This window comes from Stegastes partitus, unplaced genomic scaffold, assembly GCF_000690725.1.
Source record: "Stegastes partitus isolate 25-593 unplaced genomic scaffold, Stegastes_partitus-1.0.2 Scaffold849, whole genome shotgun sequence".
NCBI classification, from domain to species: domain Eukaryota; kingdom Metazoa; phylum Chordata; class Actinopteri; family Pomacentridae; genus Stegastes; species Stegastes partitus.
In genome coordinates this window covers 286610-309102 of record NW_007578580.1, presented here as the reverse complement: position 1 = coordinate 309102, position 22493 = coordinate 286610, and the positions used below count along the sequence as shown (strand labels likewise).

Here is a 22493-nt window from a genome sequence, read left to right as displayed (position 1 = left end):
TACACATTCAACAAAAAAAAACAGGACTTTAGAGTTATATATCCTTAGAATTAAAGTCTTTGTGTCTGGTATAGCAGTGACAGAGAGAAGGAGGGTGTTTGTGTATCAGGTGTGTGTGCTTCTTCACAAACACTTCAGATGTGAGGTGTTCTTTTTAATACTGGTCCTGATGACCTGGTGTCATAGACTGAGTCCAGATGTTGAGATCATCACTCTGGTGATGCTGAATTTACTGATTTTTTAGGATTTGAAATTGTTAAGTTAATTGTTGTGTAGACACTTCTGAGTGTTTGGTCGATAGAAAAGGTCAGGAGGTCGCAGTAAAAATGCAATCTCCTCTTCTCCAGAGGTATGGTGATTCTCAGAACTGACACTTTATCACTATTACCAGTTCTTAGGGAGGTAGGAGATGTCCTGTTGTCTCAAAAAGGATCGTGAGAGGTCATTTTGATGTAACGTCCGACTTAGGTGGTCCATTTGGATGAACATTTTGAGTTAGTTGTCTTCTCAAATGGTCTCTTACCGAATTTACAGCTGTGAGAAAGGGTGTCATGCCACTGGCAACAAACTGTTGTTCTGCTCTTTAGTACACTACATATATCAATATATCATATATAATAATATTTGTCAAATACCTTTGAAATCATTGCATTACATTGGTATGTAATGATGAATTTATGAGAATTTTACACAAGAATAATGGGTGTGGAGTGTTGTACGCAAGTTGTAACTAAGATCAAATTTGATGGAAATGTGCCCAACATTTTTGCAAAAAATTCAATCAACTATGCAATGGCACCAGAACCCCCCCCCCCTCGCAAACGTTAACAGCCAATCTTTTTCAGGGCCATGCACAAGTCCAAACTCTTTTTGATGAATATCACAAAGTAAATATAGGCTTGAAACTCAAAATCGTATCATGTTACATGAGTTTCCCTTCTGTGAGTCTGCTATTTGATGCTGACTGTGCNCACACACACACACACACACACACACACACACACACACACACACATACATACATACACACATACAATGCAATACAATACAATAAATTGTGTATTCAAATGTGTCATCATCACAGTCTGTCGTCTTAAGTCGTTTTGATGGATGGCAAATGTAGGAAGCGCTCAGCTCTCACACTGGAGACTGTGGTTTGGGCAAGAAAAGCACTTCGGGTTAATGTCAACCTTGGACTTCCTCTGTAAAAAACAAGATCACCATCTTTTGTTAACTTTAAAATGTGCCTGTGTTTAAACATGCCACAATGTCAAATAATCCTGTAGTTAAAAAAGAAAAACTAAATATTGTACTTTAAGATTTGATATGTAGTACAGTAAGTACACCTTTTAGCACCCGACTTAGGTGTATTGTATTCAAAATGCAGGACCAAGCTGTGATACCCAACATAACCTGAAGTTTTGTAGTAATTAAATATGTAGTTTCTGACTAGCATGAGAAGACCAAGTCTGTACCAAGCTTCACACAGTCTTCACTGAAGGATGAACTGAATTTCATTTCATTTATTACACACTGTAATAATTACCATAAATACATACAAATAAGACAACTAAAACCTTCAATTCTACAGTACATCTTCTAAATAAATAACTCCTAATGCAGGGGACACTATTAAAATCCAGGGTCATAGTTTAATGAAGAGACCCTGTATATGTAATTTACTTTAAAGAGTTTCTTTTTAAAGAACCTTGCAAACGTTAACAGACAATCTTTTTCAGGGCCATGCACTAGTCCAAACTCTTTTTGATGAATGTCACAAAGTCTTTCTTCTTTTTTCTTGTTTTTTTTTGGTATTGTAGTTTACAACTTTTGTTTTGATTGCATCACTCTCCTCCATGGTGTGTGTGTGTGTGTGTGTGTGTGTGTGTGTTTGTGTATGTATGAGTGTATGTGCGTGTTCTTGGGTTGGGTTGGAGCATTGGGTTTCTGTTTTATTTTGTGTGGATTGTATGTAGATGTTTGGAAACGTGGCAATAAAAATATATACAAAAAATAAATTAAAAAAAAGAATATCACAAAGTAAATATAGGCTTGAAACTCAAAATCTTGTCATGTTACATGAGTTTCCCTTCTGTGAGTCTGCTATTTGATGCTGACTGTGCACTTTTATTTCCTTTCCCCGAAAGCCTTTGAGCAGTTTGAGTTTGATTTGTTATTTTGTTGACTGTGCACTGTTGATGAGGAACTAGGCTCCCAAAGAACTAAACGAGCTTCCCTCCTTTACTTGCAAAGCTGAGAAATGAAGCAAATTAACAAATGAACACTTGATGTTTTGAAGATGCTGAACTTTCCATGGAAGGGCATATAGCTGTCTGACAGGGCCTACAGGGAGTGCCTTTCAATTTAGAAGTTGATTTTAGGTTTTTGTGAGGAATTTGAATGCATGTGTTTTGCATAGATAAAAAACTTGGCAGAATTCTGCATCAGCTGTGCTCTAAATGCTCACTTAAATATCTTTACAACTTCGCAAGAACATTTGCAGTCTCTTTGTAGGGTAGACAGAATAACAAAGAACCATGAGTCAGTCAGTTAAAGAAAAGTGTCATTTATAGATATATTATCTCCATCAAGCAGCACTTGTACATTTTTAAAGCAATCAAAAGAAACTAACACAGAAATAAACTAAAAGGGAACTCAGGAAGTGCATTCCATGAAGGACAACGCAAGCAAAATGTAAGGATCCGCACTCGTAGAATGTAGTGTTATGTAGTCTTGCTGACAAACACAGAGACAAACAAATGACACTTTATCTCTATGGGGCAAGGGGAACAAAACAAATACATGTCAAGTCCTTCTACTTCATGGCAAAATGAGCTTTTGTGTAGAGGTAGAAAAGTCATTTTCTTAACTTCACTTTCTGATTTGCCATTGAATAATGTTGGCTAAGTTTGATACAAGTAAAACTTAATGGTTAAGATTGAGAATTAGTTGTTTCTATGGTTAAGACACCTGTATTGGCTGTTGAGACAAGACAAGATGCAAAGCCAAAAGAAACATCCACTCACAGTTGTATGACAGTACCACCTGACGTTTCCATTGGGGTCTGAAAAAGAAAAGCCGTTACTCACAAAACCACAAGAATTGGATTGAAATTTTAGATTTTTTTTTTACTGGCTACAGTCTCAAAAATCGCAAGCAGGAATGCAAAGTAAGTCAATAGAACACGTACTATAACACGTACAATTCAATTTGATTTTATTTGTATAGCAGAGTTTACAACACAGCGCTTAACATAGTAAGGTATAGACCTAACAAATTTAAACAGAGAACGCAATTCTCCCATTCTACTTCTCAAAACTCTGGGAACCACAAGTAGACCTGCAGTCTGAGAGTGAAGGGCTCTGTTAGGATGGTATGGTACAATAAGGTTTTTAAGGTAAGATGGAGCTGGTCATTGAGCGTTTCATATATTAAAAGCAGGATTTTAAATTCTATCCTGGATTTTACAGGGAGCCAATGAAGAGAAGCTAATACAGGAGAAATATGATCTCTGTTACTGGTTCCTGTCAGAACCCTGGCTGCAGCATTTTGGATCAGCTGAAGGTTTTTGAGAGAGTTATTGGGACATCCTGATAAGCATTTACAATAGTCCAGTCTAGAAGTTATAAATGCATGGACTAGTTTCTCAGCATCACTCTGAGACAGGATGCTCCTGATTTTTGCAATATTACGTAGATGAAAGAAGGCTGTCCTACAAACTTGATTTATATGTCTATTGAACGACATGTCCTGGTCAAAAATAACTCCAAGGTTCTTCACAGTAGAACTGGAGGTCAAGGCAATGCCATTTAGAGTAGCTATCTGTTTCAAGGTGTTTATGGCCAAATACAATAACTTCAGTTTTGTCTGAATTTAACTGGAAATTCCAGGTCATCCAGGCCTTTATGTCCATCAGACATGCCTGGAGTCTGACCAATTGATTGGTTTCATTTGGCTACATAGATAAATATACCTGGGTGTCGTCTGCAACAGTGGAAATGTATGCAGTGCTTCCTTAGGGGAGCATGTACAAGGTAAATAATATAGGTCCTAACACAGAGCGTGCTGGAACTCCATAAGTAACTCTACGGCGGGTGGAAGAAAGATCATTAACATGAACAAACTGAGTCAGTACAGAGTACAGAGTCAACTATAATCAATTCAACACACACTGTGCAGCTAGTGCTGAGATCAAAGTCCATTTGGATTAAAATAAGAATAAGTATCACTTTTCTTTCACTTGACTTGAATTTCAAAAAAGAGCCCTGCCTCTGAAGTGCTGCTGTTGGCTGAAAAGTAATTTTTAGTTTTTTATGCAGGGGCTGGCTCTTTTTTTTTTTTTTTTGTTAATTTTGGGAGGGCAATTCATTACAACCCACAATGTTAACTAGATTGAACAAACAATTTACTGACAGTTTCGCTCTTGTTAAAGCCTTACTAGTGGTCAGCAAAGTTCACATGTGACTATGGTGTCATAGAAGATGAACACTTACAATCCTATTGGAAAGCTTTTTTTCCTCTGCAAAGTGCAAATATTCACTGCAAATAGTGCTACAGGTGAGCTAACACATTCACCAAAGTCATTCAAGGGAAATCCTCTGACAAGCATGGATGTTCATAGCAAATTTAATGCAATATTGCCATAAGTTTTGCTGGAGCAAAGTGAAAAGGAGGTTGATAAAATGATGCCAGCATTTTAAATATACAAATAATAAATCCACCGTTTTATGAATTTAACAGTTTTTATGTACTTATTTTTAATTTTTCCAAAGGTTTTTCCATCAGGATTTCCTTGTCTTCTGTCAGCGTTGTTAGCTTTCACATATTTGCTCCAAATAACTTCATGAAAATGTAATTATTGTTTGAATTATGTTCCCTATAATTCTAGATAATGTCACATCGTGAAACTGTGTGGTGGATAGTTTTGTAAATTACACACATGACTTTCTGAACCAAGGTCCTTCATGTGTCCTGTGTGTTGGTAGTCTAGACTACCAAAACACTTGCTTCAGGTTAGGAATAATAATTAATTTTTATTGGAAGCTGAAAGTTAGTATTAACATTTTAGTAGCTTTGCAGGCAGCGTGGCTCAGGGGATGGCCCTCCACACTTGTACATCTTTAGTATTTTTAATATTAAATGGATTCAAATTTGTACAAACATTCATAGTTCAGAGTGAATGAATTCTTTGCTTCATGTGCTCCTGATGTTCACGTTTTTGGGTTCACATAAAATATGAGGGAGTAGCCAAGATGTGGCCGTTATCCATGAAGTCCAGAGGACTGTTAATCCTCTGGACTTTTCATCTAAGATCACCAGCAGATCAAAGTCAGCACTTCTACAAAATTTGGTAGACATTTATGATTTACTGACAATAATTCCTAACAACTTTGCCAAATCTCTCACTCCTCTTGTAAGACATTCATGTAATATCAGTAATACTTTTTTTCCCCCATCCATCCCAATTATCAGTTATGGGCATTTTTTTGTGTCTGTCTGCATGTTGTCTCCTGCCAGTCTTCCTGGTCTCCCAAGACCATCATTTAACCAAATAGTTGCTAAACTTACTCACTGCTTTCTAAAGGTTTTAACAATGAACATTTTATGGCAGTAAAAATATAGAAAATGTAATGCAACTAGTTCCATCCATCCATCCATCCATCCATCATCTATACGCCGCTTAATCCTGACTAGAGTCATGGGGGCTGGAGTCTATCCCAGCTGACTCCAGGGAGAAGGCAGGTGACACCCTGGACAGGTCACCAGTCTATCACAGGGCTAACCAGTTATAACTGAAGATGAATTTTACAAGACTTGCGGTGGTATTTATTTATTTACCATGATAATGATAAACATATCAATCATGACAATGTTTTAGTCATGATTGATATGAGATTGTACCAGTTCATGCATATTGTAAAGATTTACCCATGCAGTAAAAGAGACCATTACTCTCTTATCATGTTGCTCTAACTCAAGCTGATGGTGGTTTTTGGCTGGCTTCTTCCTTGTCCTCACCACACCACACCACTCACTCACACCTCACCATTTTTACGGTCTATAACTTACTTTGTAAAGCGCTGTGTGATAATGTGTTATAAACTGTGCTATACAAATAAAATTGAATTGAATTGAATTGAATTGCTGCTTGTTACAGCCTACCCAGAGGCCTTTCAACTTTTGTAGTGTCATCTGTAGATGAACATACATTCTGATTGTATTTTAAGGACATACAAAACAAAATGCTAAAATCACACTAACATTGACAGCACAGATCTAAATACAAAAGGGGATTCTAAAGTATTTACTAATCTACGTCCACTTCAGTTTCATGAGAGGATTTATCAGATTTTTGCAGATACAGCAAAGGAACTGCATTTTTCAACCAAGGCAGGCGGATGAAAACTTTATGAAGCAGGTGATGACTTGATAGGATCTGACAGCAGAGAACATTTGCACCTCATACTTTAAATTATTGAATATGCTAGGATATTCTGTTTCAGTTTTCCTAAACTAAACGGATGTGACATATTCTGCAAAGCTATGGATGGATTATTTTGGACTTGTTTTCTATTTTGGTTTGGCATTCATTGTGTATACCAGTTGTGTTTTTCAAGATTTCTTGTATGGTTTCAGTGTAATCAGCTTTCAGTCCCTGTGTGGAGGCTATGGGAATCCCATCTCGGCTCTCTGCCTGACTTAGAGTGTAGGTGGTTATCTGACTCTCCATGTATTCACAGCCACTGCTCTCGCCTTATCAGCAGTCAGAGGCTTGCATGCTCAATCGCCTGATTTGTCAAGGATGACTCCAAAAGATTCTGATAGGCACTCCGCAAATCACCCAGTTGATCTAAAATATCGACCAGCCACAAAAAGTCATTACACACAATAATGGCGGGCAGGACCTTGAAGATGTGACTTAATTAGGTTTCAAATGGCTTCAAAAATGCCCTCAAATGTTCTCCCCCAGAGAGTAATAAGGTCTTGGATTTTTCTCAGTGATTACAGGTGTAGAAAGCGAAGCACACAACGACTGACAATGCTACCACTGCTTCTACCTATGGGTAATAACAGGAGCATAGACATCAGAGATGTACATTATGGTCATACTCCTGCTGCTATTTAACATGCTTTTCTGCTTCAGTAGTTGTTTTCTGGTAAGTGATGATGATTGAGGCAGACAGGAAACATATAGTAATCCTGAAGCTGCAAAAAAGTTCTGCTGAAGCAAATGACATGTTTTGCTAATGAAATGAACTGGACAGTTGAATTTTTTTTTTTTTTTGATGGTTTGTGGGCATTAATGGAGCTGCATACACTGACAATAATACATGAGTGCTGTGAGTTCTCTGCCAGTCATTGTTTTTTTAGTTACTCAGAACAGTATTATTCTAAATTGATGTCCAACCATGAACTTCTCAATCATCGATACATAGCTTCTACAGTGAATAAATCCAGATGGTATCATTTTACTTTAGATTGTTCAATGTCTAAGTAAACATTTGTTTTTTGCTTACAATGAAATTCTATGTTTCCACACAGAAAACCAAGATCTCTACATATGATAAGATGTGGGAGTTCATGAGCAGTCGGAGGCACTCAGTGATGGTAAAGAATGTTGAGGAAGGCATTCACCGTGTGCTCACCTCAGACTACGCATTCCTCATGGAGTCCACCACAATCGAGTTTGTCACACAGCGCAACTGCAACCTTACACAAATTGGAGGCCTCATTGATTCCAAAGCCTACGGGGTTGGCACCCCAATGGGTAAGTATGGTACAATGATATGCAATGTTTTGCTGAAGCAAAAAACTAACTATTTCACTTGTGGCGTACGCTACATATAGTATGCATTCAAAAGCCACAGGCTACTCAACAGCAGTGCATAGTGAAATTCAAAATTCAAGTGGTAGCAAGTGTTGCCGTGACTGGCACAGTATCAGACACAAGCAAGAAAACAGGAGTTATCTACTTCTCTCTTTCGTTTTGACTTGTGCTTCCATTTGGTCCTTTGCTGTCTAAGTTTTGTGCCATGTGTTTATAGTGCATATGCCATGCATTGCTTAATATACCTGTATAGATGTAAGTACTTAAAAGCATCATGGCACTGAATGCAGCATAAGCTAAATATGTAACACCTCAATTTCTAGATCTATTTCTGAGTACTTCACTTTTATTTAATTAAGGGCAGAATATTAGTTTTCATGACATAAAAGAACCATTGAATTATCAATTTTTAAAATTGGTGTTATGTTTTCCATATGTTTTTATGTCGCGCTGACCTGCTGAGCGCTACAACTGTATGGCAATGCCAGCAATACCACAGAAGTTTGCTACTGTTACTACTAAAACATACTGTTTCTATTTTGCCTACAGTCGCTACCAAATGACATAACAGTTGGGAAATTGTTAAAACAAAATATCAGGTTGTGTTGTTGGCGATCCAGAATCCTGAGAATTATTCCTATTTCATTTCACAATCACATGCATTTTAAACTTTTTTTCGTGTGTGCTTTACCAGATACAATTGTAATGACTTTGTCTTGCAGTTTCCAAATATAACCACAAATTTAATGAGTAGGACAAAGCTAAAATATGATCCCGCCTTGATGTAAATGATGTATGGAAGTCATGAATATATCTATAAAATGTAAATTACTGTATTTTAATACTGCAATTCAAAAGTGGTGCAAACTTTGTGAATTTATGCAAGAATCCATCCTTGAGGGTAAACCATGTGGAGGACTGCTTAGCAGGGAAAATCCTGGGGCTATCTGTAGCAGGGTGAACAACAATGTAACAACAACAGAGAGTGTGGCACATTACACATTGTGAGCCTGGAGGTGCAACCAGGGCCGGAGTGGGACTCATTTTCAGCCCTGGAGTTTCATGCCTCAGAACGGCCCACTTTATATCATGACCTATTATTATTAAAATCGTGTAATTATAACCTTACATGTTAAGGCTAAAATAGTGCACTGTTCTGTAAAGCCCTGTAATTTAGTGTATTTTTCTAAAAATATTTTCAGTTAAGTGCAAGTAAGGGCTGCTTCACAATGTAGATTTATTTCAACATGAGTACACATCTCTGACATTATTCTTCACAACACATCCTTTTCAGCAATATCAGAATCTATATTCTGTTCAAATAAGTCTTCACAGCTATCCAAACCTTAAAAATTAAACTAAAGAGTAAATAGAAATATTAAATATTACATTAAACAAATAATTAATAAAAAATGAAATAAAAAGTGTTGCACTTTCTAATAACACTATCGTCTCTTTCTCTTCTGCAAGGAAATAGTTCCATCATAACTTAGATTTCACAAATATGAAAACATGAGTTAAAAGGCAAGGCAAATGGCCAACCCTAAAACATTAATAAACACCTGAGCAGTGCACTGGTCTCTGCGACTTTGTTTATTCCAGTATGCATTGAGAATTTCTTACTCAGTGCACATGAGCATGAACGCTTCAAGTTTCTCCTGGGTCAAAGTGCTCTGGAGTCTGTTTTTTTGTTTTTTTTTAAATGAATTTCACTGTTGAGAAACTTCTCTCACAGGCTCCTTGTGTAAGGACAGTGTTAACAGCAACTTGTAGGTCAGTCCATCACATGGTAGGCATCAGTTAGCAGATGGTACTGAGAGAGGATGAGATGAACACAAATGACAGTTTTTAGAGGAGGAAAAAATGTTGCTCTCTAGTTCAACATCCTGCTGTTCCATGGAAGGATCCTCCTTGCTTCCTTGTGGCATTCCACTCGCTGTCCTGACAGTGTAAGCCTCCAGAGGGGACATCTGCTTATTTGTTCCAGAGCAGAGCTGTCTATTTTCCCTCACATGAGCAAAGTTTTGAGGGTCTAGACAGGCAAAATATGAGCAAAGTTTGCATTGGCAGAAAACCTTCCATAGATACTGTCTGTCACGGTTTTTACAATGACATTGTGAACTTTAACTTTAAAGTCAGTATCAGCTGATGCTAGCTGTCCATCTTCTGCAAGCTCTCCTGGCGTTCTTTTCTTTTTTCTGAACCTTCTCAAAGGAAGGGCAGTCTGCACTGCCAGCTCACACTCGTCCTCCTCTTGCAACTTTCCATGAGCCCACTTCACAAACTCATCAGCTGCATGTTTAACTCCTTCAAAGTCCCTAGCACATGCCCTGAGACCCTCCTCTGTCCTCTCAACCCAACTTTGAGCTGTGATGATATCCATTCCCCTTGTCTGTAAGTATTTTGAAAGGGGGGATGTCTGCTCAAAAATGCGAAGGAAAATTTGAGCAGTGAGCACTGTCTCATGCCTCAAAAGGTCGTCGATGAATCCCTTTCCCTTTGCCCTCACAGTTGGCTGTTGTGTTCTGTCGTCTACAATGGTGTGTAAAGTCATAAGCACTTCAACAAACAAGGCTCGCTGACGATTCCCAAAGCACCCAAACACTTTACTTAGTGCTTGATCCTTAGCCCACCACCTGGTTGGCCCTATTGGGCACAGTCGTCTGTGATGCTTGTCCTGACTCATCTCTTCCCACTTCTGCATGCACTTGTATGACTCTGTTAGGACAACAGCTATATCATTAAAAAGCAAAAATAGGGATACACTTTCCACAACACTGCCTGTTGTGTCTGCCAGTACAAGTTTCAAAAGCCGTGCACAACACCATATATGAATGTGATTGGAGGAGTGCTCAGAGAGGAGTGTAGAAAACCCTCGATACTGTCCCTGCATATTGACTGCACCATCTGTGGAGTTGCCCACACATTTGCCAATATCAATATTAAGCTCCAGTAGAACCTTTTTCAGGAGCTCTGCAAAATGCTGTCCTGTCGATGACTCACAGTCCACCATGGCAATCAATCTTTCATAAATGACATCGGCTACATATCTTAGGATGATGGAGCACTGGTCTTTGCTGCCGATATCTTGTGTGGTGTCAATTTGGACTGAAAACATGCCAGCTTGTCTTACTTCTTCGGCTATAATTGCCTTTATCAGTTTGCTGATTACATCCACAACTTTATTGAACATGTCTTTTGACAGCAGTGTAACTAGAGACCCTCTGCCTTTTGCACCAGTTTCATGCTGCTTCTTGCTGTTTTCTGTGCAAGTGTTTATACGCTATTGTAGGCAAATGTCATATTTACTCAAAAGTAGAATCAACTCAAAGACGTCATGATTAACAGCAGTGTTTTATAGGCTGTAGCCTGCCTCCTTTTTATCTCCCCTGCTAAGGGCACATTTTACTTTAATAACATCCACTATGAGCTCCATCACCTGGTGTTTCTGTTCCACTTGCTCACTATGCAATGACATTTGGTTACCAGTCAACAGGCTTTTTACATCTGCATTTTGTACATTCAGAAAGTAAGAATCTGCATTGTCTGTGTGTCTTACTTTTTTCGTGTTCTGCTATCCTTTGGTGAATGTGTTTCCAGCTTTTCATGCCTCCCTTTATGAAAGGGCCATCACTTACCACAGGCGCAAATGCCAGACAAACAGAACAGTACAGAGACACTTTTTTTTTCACAGTAAGTCAGCCACTTGTGGTTAGTTCCATCTTTGCTATTGAAAACTTTTCCTATAGCAATATTAGGGGTCTAATGAGGATGATAAGAAAAAAATTTATGGATATCTTGTGACTGAAGGCGAGCAAAGTAATCAAAACTATCAATGAACTCATCTTCATCTGTCTCATTCCTAACTTGTGGTTCAGGGTTCTGCTGCTGAGCTGCTGCCTCTGTAATCAGTCCCTGAGTAGACTCTGCTCTCCCTTTCACACTTCCTCCAGTTTCCCTAGACTTACCTGCACCTATATCATAATAAAAAAAATAGTAATCTTTAAAGCTTTAGCCCATTTGATATGGAAAACACATTTTGACTTAACCAATTAAGATATTCTCAATGGCAAAATATGCAGGCTTATTTCATATTACTTTCATCCTATTCCCTTTCAGTTTGTGTATTTGCTATCTTACTTGTAATGATAAAAAATAGAAAAGGCCACTACTATAGTCTGGCCATAAAAAGTGATTATATTAGAACTAATGCTTGCCTGTTCACACACTCTGCTTCTGACTCTAAATCACATTTTAAAAATAGTCATAATTCACAAATCTCCCCTTTTTACAAAGTCTTCTGATCAATTCAGGTCAGCTCCATTAATGTAGTGCTGAATCATCTTGCACCTCAGGGCACTTTTCATATAGAACAAGTCCACACCATACTCTTAAAAATATATGCCCTCACGGCCCAAACATCAGACCAGCCCACCGGGAATTGTCCCAATTAGCCATTCCGGGCCTGGGTGCAACATTTGATTACAAGGCTCAGCAGCTGATTGTCATAATCCTGTTAAAAGATGGGTGAGGAAAAAAAAAAAAAAAAAAGCCTGGTTAAGTACCTGCAGAACCACAACAGGTTGTCATAATGACGACATACAACACTGCTCTTAATCTGTATAATACTCATTAACAGAGAGGTGTAACCAGAATATACAGTAAAGTCTACGTGTCTTGATCAGTCAAACCAAGCGTCATTAGACTGTTTAAGAGAGATTTTTTTAAATAAAAAAAACAGCTCCCAAGGTGATCTGGTTTTTGAATCAGGTCTTTTTAGGAGTGGTTTTCAAATTTGCAGTCAAATGCAATATACAATTTCAAATTAAGAAAAATACTTTTGTTGTATAATTGTGTGATTTGGCACAGGTATGCATTCAGTTTAGTTGCACGATGTACTGTATGTCATATTTTGGATCCACACACAACATGTAGTGTGGATGTGGCCTTACTGCTAACATACAATGTATGTTGTGCAGAAATGGTTCTTCTCAGTAATGTGACTGGGGTGGCACCATTTGCTGTTAATAAAAACAACAAGCCCTCCACGTCTATACTTGCCACTTTTGGATTTATGCCTACTTGCCCAAACCTTAATCATAATGTTATCTAGGCTATTTACCAGAAGCCATGTCTCTGTGCAAAACATTTACAGAGCTCTTCAGCTTGTCCAGCTTGTTTTCAAAGAATTTCACAGGATTTTAGAGAGACATAGCTTGTGTCTCCTTAGTTGGTGCGTTCACCAATTTTTAAAAGCTTTAAGGTCTTTTTCAAGACTGTCCTACTCATATTATCACATGCTGTGTATGAGGTTGTGTCCAAAACCATCCACTCGCTCCCTGCTGCCTACTCACCATGTAGGGACCACTATATAGTGAAATATGGAGTCAACTATGTAGGGAGCTCCTCAGCAAAGTAACATTGCTGACACTTGTCGAGCTATTAATTACGTCGCTTGCTAGCTGCGATTTGTGCCGCTAGCAGGATATTTAGGATCCAAAAACTAAAAGCAAATAAATAAAGAAGTGTTCACATATCCAGATCAGCAGTTCAGCATTGTGACAGTTTGTGGAATGAAGCTGTTGAAACTGTTGATCAGTCTGGAGGTTCTTCCTTTAGTGCTCCGGAAACATTTACCTGATGGCAGCAGTTCAAACAGTTCATGGAGAGAGTGTGAGGAGTCCTTGACAATGTTCAGTGTCCTGCTCCTGCAGCGGCTCTGGGAAAGTTCAGAGTTAGCTGTCTGTCTGTCCACCTGGAACGATGTCGTCTCCACCAGCTGTATGTCCATCTGGGATGTTGTCATGGAGCCATGTTTCTGTAAAAGCAACCACACAGCAGTCTGTCCACTCTCTGTGGGTTTCTCCCAGCAAACGTAGCTTATCCAGCTTGTTGTCGAGGGAGCGGACATTGGAGAGCAGACGCAACAGTACTGCTGGTCTGGAGGTGTTAGCCTTTAGCCTGGCATGTATCCTGGCTCACTTCCTCCTCCTTTGTTTAAGTTCATACCACTTGCACTTCCTTCTCTCTCAGGCAACTGCTGATGTAGTTTCTGATCAGACTCCATGTTGGTGTAGTATGTCCAAATCACAACAGACCACCGCAATTTTAGCGACGTTCATTGCCCTGATGTTCAGCAAAGTCTCTCGGCTGTAAGTTTTGCCGAATGAACATTTGGGATAGACAAGACACTCTTCTCTCTTGCTGTCTCCCGAAGGGGCCGCTGCCTCCATGCACGCTGCCATCTCATCTAACCCATCTAAGAAACGGGTAAAATAAAATTGAAAACATAAACAGGAAATTAATTACATTTTAATGACAAATTTTTGCACTCTCGTTCGTCTAGTTTGCGTTTCTTTTTGCGCAATGCATGATAGTCCATATTGCTCGGTTAGTGACCATCGGCTGTACACTACTGTTCACGGTGCACTGTGGGATATTTTGAGTGCACTATATAGGGTGTAACATCTGTAACTTAACATTCGGACAGCACTACAAAATGGCAAACACCCCATATAAGTAAGGTCTATACCTTACTTTGTTAAGCACTGTGTGATAACGTGTTGTAAGCTGCGCTATACAAATAAAATTGAACTGAATTGAATATAGTGCACTATATAGGATATAGGGGGTGATTTCAGACACAGCCCAAGACTACTTATGGCTGCCACATTTCATTGAATATTGGAAAATATGCTAGTATATAGAAATATTCTACATGTTTCCAAAATTTTACCTGACGCAATTTGGAAACTGACACATTTCCTGTAGTCTAACAGTAACTGTACTCCAAAAATCATCAATATTTCCCTTAAAAGATTCTCTCTATAGAGGATAAATGATATCCAGTAGCTGTATTCTCCAGAAGAACAAGGGGAATGTCCTTTGGGACTGTCAATGCTGGCACGGTAGTGTGCTGCTGTTTGTGTATGCTCTGCTAGCCAGCCACAAAAGGTAATTTGAGTGACTGTTTAGCTGTGTGTGAAAACAGTGGAGGTAGGCTATATTTGCTTTGCGTGATTGCATTGCCTGACTGATGTGCTGCTTTAGAAGCCTTGCTACAGTGTGTGTGTGTGTGTGTGTGTGTGTGTGTGCATGTTTGAATTTGCCTGTAGATGACTGTATACTTCACATTGGTATGAAACCTGCATTTAATATATTTTACTGCTTCTGTGTTATACAGTGGAAGAATGTTGCCATATTATGTAAACATCACTAAAAGAAAGGCGGCTTGAAGAGGTGAAGGGAATGTAGGGAAAGTGAGTGCTTACCTATGGCACCTTGTGCATCACAGTGATTGCCCATCCTGAAGGAAGGGGTGTTGGTGTTATTACTCTTTGGTGACCCATCCACATGCAGTCAGAACAAGGTATTTAAATTGCTAATCCTGGGTCTTTATTACCCTTTACCACATGTAGCCCATATTCCCATATAGCCAGGCCATTTAGCATATAGCTCATTGACTTGTACAGAGAGCATATGTTGGCCTGCATTACTACCTCGGCCCTGGCAGAGCCCTTGGCAGCTTTCCAGCTCTACAATGGACAGACGTAGGTCTCTTTCTAATCGTTGCTCGTTGTAATGGTGCTTTTACAAAATAAAAATTGCAAATACTGTTGTAAAGACAATGGGTCTACATAGGATGCGCATTTATAAAACAAAGATGGAGCCGTCCATGACTGACTGGCAGAACAAATGAATGAGCAGCCTGTCATCAATGTCCTTGTTCTTTAACCACATTTCTGTAAACGCATGAAATGAGGTGTTGGTCAGGATGACCAAGTCTTTACATTTCTCCCTCTTCAGTCTGGATCTAATTACACCCTTTTTCTTCTTCCTCCTCCTGGTTACCTTCTGTTTTTTTATTGTTTATCGTGTAGGTGGTAACGCCATGGTTAGTGGGGGGGACTGTGAACCGCAACAGAAAGTCTCTGGTGTCTGCCAGGAGGATTGAGTTTGCTGTAGTTCTCAATATAAACTCCAAAGAAAGCCAAAACAGGAGAAATAACAGAGCCCAGAAACATCCCCAGTTGTCCATGTTGCAGCTGATGTAAGTTCTCGGGTAGCCTCCAAACAAAAAACAAAAAAAAGCAAAAGTTAAAATTACAAAATTTGGGGGGAAAAAGTTATGGCAACTGGACACAGATGGCCAGCTGAGAGATCACATGTTCCCCCACTAACTTTTGGAAAAAGTACCAATCAAAAATACTAAATACAGATATAAGCAATGCAAGCTGCTGCAGTTGTCCGATCAACCGCACGAGCAGCGACCGGGCAGTGTTTAACTGCGTGACCTATGTTTGTCATGATATACCCAAAGGTGGGTTACTGGTTAACATACATCCAGAAAATTCACATGACTCAACAAAATATGAGAACTGTCAGTATGATCAGTGTACATGTCCCTTTGATGTCTTTATAATTTCTCAAGAATAATGGCAAAACATTCATGAAAATTGCTGTCAATATTCATGGCCCATAGATGAGGATTTTGTACGTTTTGGGGTGATTGTCTTTTTGGAATACAAACTGGACCAAACCCAGGACCTAACTTTCTGGATGATGATATTAAGTTTTCCCAAAGAATGTGTCTGTAACCCTCCTTCTTCGTTATTCTATTTACTTTGTGTTACGTACCAGTTCCTGTGTCCGCTAAGCAGCCCTAGAGCATACTAGGCACAATTCTGCTTAATGGTTGGTATGATGTTCTTCAAGTTAAAGGCCCCACCTTCTCTTCTGCAAACATAGTAATAACAATAATAATAATAATAATAATCGTTATTTATAGAGCACTTTTCAAAACAAATGTTACAAAGTGCTTTTCAATAAAAATACAAATACAATAAAATTAAAATACAATCAGCACCCAGAATAATTGTTAAAAGTAGAAAGCACACAAATAAAACTATAAAACTTAAAACTTACATAAAATCTGGAAAAGCTCTAGGATAAAAATGTGTTTTAGGAAGTGACTTAAAAGAGAGTACTGAATTAGCCAACCTGATTTCCTTGGGCAGGTCATTCCAGAGCCTCAGCTCCCGGACTGAAAATGCTTTGTCCCCCTTTGTTTTCAGCCGGACCTCTGCAAGAGTTAAAAGACCTTTGCCCGAGGATCTGAAAGAGCAAGGTTGAGAGCACGGTGTTAAAAGGTCGGCAACGTACATAGGAAATAGACCGCTGAGTGCTTTAAAAGTGATTAATAAAATCTTAAAGTCAATCCTAAAATGTACTGGCAGCAAATGTGCTAAGAGCTAAAACAGGCGTGATGTGCTCACATTTCCTCTTCCTGGTCAAAAGTCTGGCAGCTGCGTTCTGCACTGTCTGTAATCTGTTCAGAGATTTCTGATTAAGACACATAAAAACGTTGTTGCAGTAATCTAGCCGTGTGGAAATAAAAGCATGTAAAACTGTCTCTGTATCTTCAAAAGTGAAATAAGAACGAATCTTTGAAATATTTCTAAGATGATAAAAACATGACTGTACAAGTTTTGTGGTGTGTTTTTCAAAGTTCAGGTTAAAGTCAAACCAGATGCTGAGATTCCTTGCAGCAGGCTTAATGTTTTCCACTAGCAGGCCAGCAGATGGCAGAATTTGTTTTGCCATCTGCTGGGACCCGATGACCAAGATTTCGGTTTTAGTGTCATTTAGTTGAAGGAAGTTCTCTGACATCCAGTTTCTCACATCCTCAATACAGTCGTTTAAAGCACTAAACTTCCCTGGGTCAGTGGCCTTAACGGGCAGGTACAGCTGCGTGTCGTCAGCATAAAAATGAAATAAAACACCATGTCTGTGCATTATGTGCCCCAGGGGAAGCATGTACAAAGAAAATAAAATTGGACCTAAAACAGACCCCTGAGGCACACCGTACTTCACTGGATAAAATGACGACGTGGTTATTTGCTGCAACACAAAACCTTCTATTAGTAAGGTAAGATAAAGCCACTCTAAAACTGTACCTGAAATCCCCACCCAGTGCCTCAGTCTCTTTAAAAGAATGCTGTGATCAACTGTGTCAAATACAGCACTCAGGTCCAGAAGTACCAAGATAGCGCACATACCGTCATCTGCTGCCATTAAAAGATCATTGGTCACCTTGAGCATGGCCATTTTGGTGCTGTGGTACTTCTGGAAACCAGATTGGAATTTTTCAAAGACATTGTTATCCTCCAGTGCTGCTAAAAAACTGTGTGGCCACTATTTTTTCTAAAATTTGTGAAATAAAAGGTAGCTTGGATACTGGTTTATAATTCTGGTGTTGAGATGGACCCAGCCCAGGCTTTTTCAGCAGTGGGGTCACACATGCAGTCCTTAAAATAATCAGGGACACAACCAGTATCCAAGGAGCTGTTAAAAACAGAGAGCAGATTAGGTCCAATCGTTTCAATTACCTGCACAAAAAACTTGGTAGGTATCACATCAAGAGGGCTGGAAGACACTCTTGTACGTAAAACCACTTCTAAAAGTTCAGACAGGGTTACTGGATAAAACTGGCTAAAAATGTATTTTTGTTGTTTCTGGTAATTGTGGCCGAATAGCTTTTTTTTGTTTGTTTCATTTGACCACAGAGCTTACCTCCAGATGTCCTTTTCTTTGTCCCTGTGATCAGCAACAAACTTAATGTTTTTGGAGGAAGAACTTCCTTCTTGCATTGCAGCCTGATTAGTGTATCAAATGAGCCCTATTTAAATTGGCTCAGAGAAGTTGGTCTCTGTAGTCAATCATAATAATTCACAAGAATTTAAGTGTCCATGACCTAAAAAAAAAAAATAAAAATTATTGCAACTGTCTACATCACCAAAACAGATAATTGAAGTTGCTGTATGTACAGTGCTGTGAAAGTGTTTTTCCTGATTTAATCTTTTTTGCATATTTCTCACACTCACATGTTCCAGATCATTAAATTAATATTAACATTTATTTAGTATTAGATAACCCAGAAAACACAATATGCAGTTCTTAAATGATGATTTTTTTTTTTTTTTTCAAAGATTTATTGAAAGTCTATATCGTCTCTGTGAAAAAGTAATTGGCCCTTTAAACCTGATAACTGGCTGGTCACCCTTGGCAGCATCAACTGCAGTTAAATGTTTACTATAGCTTGTGATCTGTTTTTACATTGCCATGGAAGAGTATTGCCAAACTCTTCTCTGTAGGATAGTTTTACTTTGGCTACGTTACACACGTGGACAAAATTGCTGGTACCCCTCAGTTAATGAAAGAAAAACCCACTATGGTCACAGAAATAACTTGAATCTGACAAAAGTAATAATAAATTATTATCATTATTATTATTATTATTATTATTATTATTATTATTATTATTATTATTATTATTGTTGTTATTATTGTTATTATAAATTTCCCTGAGGTTTGCACCAAAGGGATCAATAAAGTTCTATTCTATTCTAAACAATTTCTGTAACTGTCAATGAGACTTCTGCACCTCTCAGCAGGTATTTTGGGCCACTCCTCATGAGCACACTGCTCCAGTTGTCTCAGGTTTGAAGGATGCCTTCTCCAGACAGCATGTTTCAGCTCCTTCCACAGATGTTCAATAGGATTTAGATCAGGGCTCATAGAAGGACAGTTCAGAATAGTCCAATGTTTTCTTCTTAGCCATTCTTGGGTGTTTTTAGCTGTGTGTTTTGGGTCATTATCCTGTTGCAAGACCCATGAGCTGTGACTGAGACCAAGCTTTCTGACACTGGGCAGCACATTTCTCTCTAGAATACCTTGATAGTCTTGAGATGTCATTGTACCCTGCACACATTCAAGACACCCTGTGCCAGATGCAACAAAGCAGCCCCAGAACATAACAGAGCCTCCTCCATGTTTCACAGCAGGGACAATATTCTTTTCTTGATATGCTTCATCTGTGAACATAGAGCTGATGTGCCTTGCCAAAAGTTCCAGTTTTGTCTCATCTGTCCATAGGACATTCTCCCAGAAGCTTTGTGGCTTGTGAACATGCAGTTTGGCAAATTCCAGTCTGGCTTTTTTATGATTTGTTGTCAACAATGTTGTCCTCCTTGGTCGTCTCTCATGAAGTCCACTTTGGCTCAAACAACGACGGATGGTGCGATCTGACACTGATGTACCTTGACCTTGGAGTTCACCTTCAATGTCTTTCGAGGTTGTTCTGGGCTTTTTTGTTACTATTTGTATTATCCGTCTCTTGATTTGTCATCAATTGTTCTCCTGCGGCCAAGTCCAGGGAGGTTGGCTACAGTCCCATGGATCTTAAATTTCTGAATATGTGCAACTGTCGTCACAGTAACATCAAGCTGCTTGAAGATGGTCTTACAGCCTCTACCTTTAACATGTTTGTCTGTAATTTTCTTTCTAATCTCCTGAGACAACTCTCTCCTTCGCTTCCTCTGCTCCATGTTTAGTGTGGTACACACCATGTTACCAAACAGCACAGTGACTACTTGTAACTCTATAAATAGGTCGACTGACTGATTACAAGTTTGTAGGCACCTGTGATGCTAATTAGAGGACACACCTTGATTGAACATGTCTCTATGGTCACATTATTTTTGATCTTTTCTAGGGGTACCATCATTTTTGTCCCGGTCTGTTTCATGAGTTTATTTTTTTAAATAATTCTGTTAAAACATGGTTCAAAAGCAATGTCTGATTTTCATTGCTTAAGTTTCATAGAATTTTTTATTTATAATTACTTTTGTCAGATTCAAGTTATTTCTGTGACCATTGTGGGTTTTTCTTTCATTAACCGAGGGGTACCAACAATTTTGTCCACGTGTGTAAATGGTTTTTGAGCATGAACTGCCCTTTATGGTCTTGCCACAGCATCTCAGTTGGATTTAAGGCTGGGTTTTGACTTGGTGTCTTCAAAACCTTAATTTTGTTCTTTTGGAGCCATTCAGAGGTGGACCTGCTTGTTTGCTTTCAGTCATTGTCATGCTGCATAACCCATTAATGCTTGAGCTTCAGGTCATGAACCTTCTGGTAGAGAGCAGAATTCATGGCTACAGGTCCTGTGAAAACAAAGCAGCCCTAAACTATCGCACTGCCACCTCCATGTTTCTCTGTTGGTATGATGTTCTTCTTGTGGAATGCAGTATTGGCTTTATGCCAGATGTAACGAGACCCATGTCTTCCAAAAAGTTGCACCTTTGACTCATCTGTCTACAGGATGTTATCCAGAAGTCTTGGGGCTCATTTAGATTTTTTTTTTTTTTGCAAATGCCAAATGAGCCTTTATGTTCTTTTTTTGGTCAGAAGTGTTTTTTTCCTTGCAACTCGCCCAAAGATGCCATTTTTGCCCAGTGTCTTTNTTGATAGTCTTGAGATGTCATTGTACCCTGCACAGATTCAAGACACCCTGTGCCAGATGCAACAAAGCAGCCCCAGAACATAACAGAGCCTCCTCCATGTTTCACAGTAGGGACAGTGTTCTTTTCTTGATATGCTTCATTTTTGCATCTGTGAACATAGAGCTGATGTGCCTTGCCAGAAAGATCCAGTTTTGTCTCGTCTGTCCATAGGACATTCTCCCAGATGCTTTGTGGCTTGTCAACATGCAGTTTGACAAATTCCAGTCTGGCTTTTTTATGATTTGTTTTCAACAATGGCATCCTCCTTGGTCATCTCTCATGAAGTCCACTTTGGCTCAAACAACGACGGATGGTGCGATCTGACACTGATGTACCTTGACCTTGGAGTTCACCTTTAATGTCTTTAGAGGTTGTTCTGGGCTCTATTGTTACCATTTGTATTATCTGTCTCTTGATTTGTCATCAGTTGTTCTCCTGCGGCCAAGTCCAGGGAGGTTGGCTACAGTCCCATGGGTCTTAAATTTCTGAATAATATGTGCAACTGTAGTCACAGAAACATCAAGCTGCTTGGAGATGGTTTTTTAGCCTTTACCTTTAACATGCTTGTCTCTAATTTTCTTTCTAATCTCCTGAGACAACTCTCTCCTTCACTTCCTCTGGTCCATGTTTAATGTGGTACACACCATGTCACCAAACAGCACAGTGACTATAAATAGGCCGACTGACTGATTACAAGCTTGTAGACATCTGTGATGCTAATTAGAGGACACACCTTGATTGAACATGTCTCTATGGTCACATTATTTTCAGTCTTTTCCAGGGGTACCATCATTTTTGTCCAGGCCTGTTTCATGAGTTTATTTTTTAAAATAATTCTGTTAAACCACGGTTCAAAAGCAATGTCTGATTTTCACTGGTTAGTTTTCATGGAATTTTTATTTATTATTACTTCTGTCAGATTCAAGTTATTTCTGTGACCATTGTGGGTTTTTCTTTCATTAACCGAGGGGTACTAACAATTTTGTCCACGTGTGTAGATGGTTTTTGAGCATGAACTGCCCTTTATGGTCTTGCCACAGCACCTCAGTTGGATTTAAGGCTGGGTTTTGACTTGGTGTCTTTAAAACCTTAATTTTGTTCTTTTGGAGCCATTCAGAGGTGGACCTGTTTGTTTGCTTTCAGCCATTGTACTGTCCTCACTGCACGTAACTGTGTGCTGCTAGACAGCCAGCGAACTATTTAAGAAACTCCACACACAAGGCTTGCTTTTCTTATGTTTATGGAGATTTCTCGAAGTCAACGTGACAATTAGTAACTGAAACAAAACAGAAAAATGCAATTACGATACGTGTGGCATGCTAACA

General features: G+C 39.0%; 1 protein-coding gene across 1 annotated transcript in view; it reads left to right on the top strand.

Annotated features, from left to right (window-relative positions):
• The window catches only part of LOC103365520 (glutamate receptor ionotropic, kainate 2), a gene marked incomplete at its 5' end in the record, with an annotated part of 88599 nt that overhangs the window by 19348 nt on the left and 46758 nt on the right, over positions 1 to 22493 (top strand). The window contains one exon of the mRNA XM_008292976.1: positions 7543 to 7768. Coding sequence (XP_008291198.1) covers positions 7543 to 7768 — 226 coding nt within the window. The remainder of the gene's footprint in view (positions 1 to 7542; positions 7769 to 22493) is intronic.